This window comes from Psammomys obesus, unplaced genomic scaffold (genome assembly GCF_907164565.1).
Source record: "Psammomys obesus unplaced genomic scaffold, mPsaObe1.curated_primary_1811, whole genome shotgun sequence".
NCBI lineage: Eukaryota > Metazoa > Chordata > Mammalia > Rodentia > Muridae > Psammomys > Psammomys obesus.
In genome coordinates, this window is record NW_026592710.1 from 3,999,257 (window position 1) to 4,006,083 (window position 6,827).

The following is a 6,827-nucleotide window of genomic DNA, read 5'->3' on the forward strand; positions in this document are numbered from 1 at the left end:
AAAGAACATTCTCTGGGCCCAGCAAAAGTCCCAGCTACTTCAGCTGAGGCAGAAGGGTCAGGAGTTCAAGTGCTGGGCAACCTGCTAAGACCCTACCAAAAAGCTAAAATGGGAACAGGGTTGGGATAGTTCAGTGGTAGATACACACTGGATTCAATGCCCAGAATTGGAAAATTTTGTTGTTTTAAAGGCAGGACACATATGACCTTTAAAGTTCATGGGGACAGTCTGTCCTCTAGCACAGACTTCTGTTCAGAGCAAATGGACCAAGGGCAGAAATTGCCCTCAGAGCGTGCTCATTCTGGGGATGGAAACCTCTCTTCACCATGATACATGTTGGGTTGGGTTTTACTCTTCCTGGTCACGTCTGCATATTTATCTAGTGTCCTTGAGACATCACAGTCAACAGGGTGTGGTCTTTTGAAACATACTACAGATTTCCAGTGGAAGGAATTTCTGCTCCTACCGCCCCTTAGGAGCTTGATCTCCTCTGAACATCTGCTTCATCCTGCCCATTCAGGCACACTCCTAACGGTCCATCTCTTTTAGCTTGGCATTTTCCTTTGGGAGAATTCTCTGGCTTCTCCACACCAAGGAGGGCACATGGTGCACTCCTGACATGCAGAGTAGTCCCCACAGTTCAAGAGCCTCAAGGTGGCTAATCCTCTCAGAGTGCAGTCAAGGTGTGTCCTTACAGCAGCCATGAAGAACCACATTCCCAGTGGCTGCCTTTCCCTTTCAGAGATGTGTGCCTGCTCCTCTTTAAAACATATGCAACTGATTTGTTAATGGTTTTAAATCCTTATTTGAACAAGAAAGGTATAAATAAGTAAAATCAAAACAGACACTTAATAATAAAAGCAAATGCCCAGCTCCACAGCTAAGCAAAGCAGGCTGCTCACAGCCCTATATTTTCTTCTCTATTGTTTTATTACCAAATTTACAATAAACACAAAAGCTTTCATTTGAAACCTCTCTGAGAGAAAAGGAAATTATTTGGCTGGGTAATGCAAAATCAGAGCATAAAAATTTTAAGAAGCTATTACTGAAATGTCCACAGCAGGAAGGTATTAACTGGCTTATGGCTCATTAACGAAGTAAATTTAACTTTGTATTGTTGGCTAATTACACTGAGATGACACTGAACCTGACTAAGCATCCTCCACGGCTCTCCACTCCCCAGCAGCCTCTCTCAAATCCACCTCCTGGTCACCTCTGCTACCCCAGGCTCCTCCCTTCCCCTCATCTTGCCTATCTCTTCAGAGCATCTTTGGGTCCCTCTCCATTTGTATTTCAGACGCCAATGTCTAGTTTCACCAATGTCTAGTTTACCCTGTGGTACCATTGTGCTCAGGCTCAGCTTCCAGCAGAAGCCCCAGCCCAAGTCAGCTCTACAGGAAGCACCCAGCTGAAGACAGCAAAGCCTTTTAGATAGAAGAAACTCAGCACCTTGAACAGGAAGAAGTATAGACAACCTTGGGCACACATAACCTAATGCTTAGCATGCATTCCCGCATAACCTCTCTTTCTGCGGCAGTGGGAACGGAGCCTGGGTCCTTGTGCACTCTTCTGTTGGGTTGTCCCCAACACTGATTTCCAGCAGGACAATGGATGAGCAACTCAGTGCAAGGCACACGAAGGCTATCCATATACACACTTTTATGGTTTTGGTCTTTTGAAGTAGGGTCTCATGTGGCCAGGGTATCCTCAAACTCAATACAGAGTCAGTGTGGACCTTGAACTCCTGATCTCCTTGTCTTTACTTTTCAAATACTGGGATCACAGGTATGTTTCAGCATGCTGTGTGCGTGTCTTCCCAGTAAGCAGATGGGTATCTGTCGGGCACTTTCCATCATTCTACTCAAGTGGCACTCTGCACACTACCCTAGCTCACAGTAAGTGCTTAACGCATTATGTATTAGCTACGTAAGTGAGACAGGTCTCACTCTGTAGCCTGTACATGAAGGACAGGCTGGCCCGTTTCCTATACTTCTGTGACAAAGAAAACAAGAGCAGTACGTAAGACAGCTTGATAGGTAATGAAGCTTGCTGCCAAACCTGATGACCTGAGCTCCCACATGATGAAAGGACAGAACTGACCTCATATATTGCCCTCAGATGCCACCATGTGCTCCATGATGCACATGGGCATACACAATAACCAATCCATGTACTTAAAAAACAGAATGGGCAGAACTCCCCCCAGAAACAGTAGGAACACAAGGCAGCATGCTGACAGCCACAATCCGGGGGTCCTCAGCCTCATGGTGCTGAGTCTCCACTGCTGAGCACTGGCAGGCTCACAGCAGGCAGAATGGGGCTGCAATTCCTGACCCTGAGCCTCCTGGCTTACAGGCTGACAGAAGGAATGCAGCTGTCTGGATAATTCTGGTTGTGAACAGCCAGGCCTGACAGTACATGCCCAATGCAAGCATTTACTCACAATCACTACCACGAATGTCACACTTTAAACATAACGTACATGGAAAATCAAAAGGATCAACCCTAGACTTCTTACCTCAAAGGTTGAGATCCAACTCCTGCAAGCTGTCCTCTGACCTTCACACAAACATCAAAGCACCACACAGACACAATTAGAAATGTCACAAAAACAAACAAGCAGCACCAAACCCAAAACCCTCTCAACAGCCTTGAAAAAGAGGTTGGCTGATCAAAACTCCATTGATTACGACTAGTGAGTTTTTTGGACAGGGTTTTGTTATGCAGACCTGGTTGATCTTGAACTCATGGTAAGCTTACTGCTTCAGTATGCATGGCTTACTGATGGCTAAAATGAAATTCTTTAAAGTGTAACATAACAGTGATAAAGAACAATAGAAAGTGATAAAGGCTATATTATTTGGGAATAAACTAGGTTTAAATTACATCAGTTGGGACTTGGAGAGATGGCACAGCAGTTAAGAGCACTGGCAGCTCTTCCAGAAGACCTAGGTTAAATTCCCAGCACCCACATGGCGGCTCACAACTGTCTGTAATTCCAGTTTGAAGGAAATCTGACACCCTCATATAGACATGCATGCAAGCAAAAATAAATAAAATATTTTACAAAATAAATTACATCGGTTAAGAATTCTATATAACAGGGCCACAGAAATAACAGCATGCCTGCTGTTCTCGGAGAGGACCAAGGTTCAGTTCCCAATACCTCTTGGTAGCCTCCAACTACCTGTAGGAATGCATGTGGCCCACATATATACATTAATGCATAAAACTCAAACAAACCTAAAAAAAAAGGTCTACAAAAAGCTTAAAAATCAATAAACTTAACACTAATTTGCCAAAGAATTCTTTCTCCAAATAGTTTGGAAAAAAAAAAAATAACCCCAGAAATCAAATGAGTTTGACTTTGGTCCTGACCATGCATCCAACACCACTAAACCACAAAGCCAACCTGCTCTTGGTGAGCTCATTAACTAATGGTAAATCACCCAGAAGACGGGGGTGCCACTCTATCAATGAAAGCTCTAAGGCGGTAGAGAAAGGGGTCTCACCAGGGGTCATGAGTTTTGTTTACAGCAGGATTTGGTGGTTCTGGCTAGCGAGCAACCTCCTGGAACAGCAATTCAGAGAGATGTTGTACAGTTTAAAACCCCAGAAGCGAGATCCCTAGGAGATTTCTGACATCTCCTTATGACTTTAGTTGTTTAATTCTCTTTCTTATGCACCTAATTTTTCACCTTTTTGAGACAAGGTTTCATGTAGCCCACACTGGCCTCAGACTTACTGTGTAGCCGAGGATGACCCTGAATGTCTAAACCTCCTGCTGCTACTTCCCTGGTGCCACCATGCTGTTTATGCAGTAGAAGCGGGACCTGTTACAGACATGGTTTCCTGCATGTTAGACAACCACTCTACCCAGAGTGACAGCCCAGCTTAGTGCTTATAACCTGTAAACCAAATGTTCTGGGTCTGGAGAGCTGCTTCCACTTGTGATGTCTGGGGAAAAGACTGAACTTGGTGGACTGCTGAGCCCTTTGAGGGTGCTGCTGAGTTCTGGTGAGAAGTGTGGCTTTCTACAGCACACTTAACTAGGGTCAGAACTGAAAGCAACACAGCAGCTGCTCAGCCATGCTTCTAACACACACATGCTCACACTTGAGAGTGCAAGAATTAAAATTCTTCTGTTTTGTTTTCCAGCTAAAGCACATTGTTTCAACTTCAGATCTGAAACAACAAAGCAAACAAAAACCTCCAGTGAACAGAATGTTGTCATCCTCAGCTTCCCTTCAGTAGACGCTGGGGCCACATAGTCAGCACGCAGACACGGTGACACTCAACACTGAATGTGTTGACAAAAACAGCACTAGACAGAGGCTTGTCTGGAAGGATCCATCTTGTTAGGAACGCAGGGAGTGTCTGCACTCACTGGCAGAAGGAAAGCATTCTTTACAAGGAGTGTTTCTTTGGCTCCTATCCCAGTGCAAAAGCAATAAAAGGCCTAAAATCCCAGCAGGTTCAAATGTCCTTCTGAACACCTACAGCAACAGCATGCATTCAGTAGCTCTAACAAACAGGTAAATGGCTGCCAACTGTGAACACCTCAGACTAGTTAATAGTGTGAGGGATTTAAAATAAAGTGATCCCAGAAAGGTTGGCCCCTTTTACCACTTTGCTTCCTCAGGAACCAGGAACCTTTACTCCTAGCACATGGAAGGCGGAGGAAGCCAGATCTCTGTGAGTTCAAAGTTTCCCTGGTCTACACAGTGAGTTCTAGGCAAGCCAGGGCTACACAGTGAGATCCTATCTCAAACAAACAAACAAACAAACAAACAAAAAACCCCAAAACAACCCAGGGGAATATTTACAGTTTCTTTCAACTGCTAAGTGCCTAAGAGTCAAGGAAACAATTTGCTCAAAGTCTGAGGGCTGTTCAGCTATAAACCCAGAATGAATGCCCAGGTGCCCATTACAGTTTAAGAAGACCCAAAAGTCCCAGAAACATGGGGTGTTTCTGTAGTAAGCACTGGCTGATACAGCTGAGAAATGCATACTTAGGGTACCCAAGGGCACTCTATCACAACAAAAGTTTTGTTGTATGTGGACTGGTAGACCAAGGCAGTAGCAGAGTTCTGGATTTGGAATGCCCAGGGATGAATTACACCCGTTTGTCCCCTTGATCATAAATAATGGATTATTAGGAGGGTAGCTGTGACAACTTAAAAAGACACCACTAGCGTTCTTTCAGCAGGCTGTGCACAAAACCCAAAAAGACACTGGTTATCAGACACAGACAAACGTTTACTGACAACTGGGTTAGCTTTGCTGATGACAATCCAGCTCGGTTACTTTTGATCACTACCAGAAAATTTGAAAAGTAGGATTGGGACTCGTCTGCCAGGGCTGAAAGTCTGGACCCAGCACCCACAGACATCACTAATGCACCCTATGACGTGACCTTGGAAGCCTTTCCGGAAACCCTTCTCCGACAGATCAACTGCTGACTAGCCATCACAGAGAAGAACGTGCGAGAAATGAACACGGGCCTCTCGGGTGACTTTTCATTCTCGAGGAGACAGCGCGAACCCACTTGACCTGGATGCTGAAGTCCGACTCAGAGTGCTAGTGTGTCTCTGGCCTAGCACCCCTTGCTCATCCGCGGCCCCTTGAATCAAGGCCTGGGGAGGTCCCGCCCTCTACTTTGTGGACCATGGGTCAAGGGATCGAAGGAGGGCAGAAAAAGCCAGCCTCTGAGGCTAGACACAATTTCGGCGGCACCAGGGAATTGAGGAGTCCGACTGAGCCCGACAGAAGCTCCCAGGTGGCCTTGACCTTGGTGCCCCGGACTCAGTCTGCCCACTTGCTGGCTCAGACCGACGACCCTAAACCCTCATCTAGGGCCGGTGTGTGTAGGGGGAGCGTGGGGCTGGGATGCGGGGGCCCGGGAGCCCATTGCAGCGACTTCCCCGAGGCCCTCGTCCCCCTTCGGCAAGTGCGTGGGCTCGGGCGCGCCTGGCCACGGTGCACGCCACGCACCGGACGCGGAGCGCGGGGCAGACGCCGGACTCCCGCCAGGGCGCGAGAGCCGCGGCGGTGCAGGCAGCTCGACGGCCGGCGGGCGCGCACGGCGGCGGGGTCACGCGGCCTCCGGGCCGGGCCGGGCCCGCGGCCTTGACGGGGCGGCTGCGGGGCCAGAGCCGCCTGTCCGACCCTCCAGAACCATTAAGCCGGGCCTCAGCCCCGCCGACGCCGCGCCGCGGGCCTCACCTCCCTGCGCACGTTCAGCAGTGAGTAATAATCTTCATTGTCCAGCTCCTCCTCGCTCAAGGCCGTCGCCATCTTCGCAACCTTTCACCCCGCCAAACCGGCGAGGCCCTGCTCAAGAGGGTCCGGCGCGGCGCGGCCCTCCCCCGCGCGCCTCGGCACACCACAGCGGCCCCTGGCGGCCCGGAGCCGCAAGGCCGCCCGCGGGAACGCGCCTGCGCACTGCGCCCCCGCGCGGCCGAGCCCGGAAGCTGGGAGGCGGCCGGGGGTTCTGCACGTACTTCCGAGCCGGATTCAGGCTTTGTGTGTGTCTATGTGTCTCTCTGTCTTTGTGTATGTGTGTCTCTGTGTCTTTGTGATACGTGTGCACGCGTAGGAGTGGGGGCTGTCGCATTCAACAGGGCCTCACTAAGCCTTTCCCTGGACTGTTAAATCCACACACGTAAGACTGTCCTCCGGATTCTCGGTGCCCTGAAGCGGGCGTGCCTCCAGCTCATTCCCCTTATTGGGAGTCTGTGGTAGAGCCACCCTGAGCCCAGGCATTCACTTCACCCCCAAGGAAAGCTCCTGGTGCACCCATCTGCTGACTTCCATGTGCTCAGGAA

At 49.0% G+C, this 6,827-nt stretch overlaps 1 protein-coding gene across 1 annotated transcript in view; it reads right to left on the reverse strand.

Moving 5' to 3' along the window:
- Window positions 1-6,338, reverse strand: part of Dnajc11 (DnaJ heat shock protein family (Hsp40) member C11) — a 49,236-nt gene extending 42,898 nt beyond the window's left edge. The window contains exon 1 of the mRNA XM_055615212.1: window positions 6,226-6,338. Within this exon, the coding sequence (XP_055471187.1) occupies window positions 6,226-6,297 (72 nt within the window). The 5' untranslated portion in view covers window positions 6,298-6,338. The remainder of the gene's footprint in view (window positions 1-6,225) is intronic.
- Window positions 6,339-6,827: the final 489 nt, after the last annotated feature.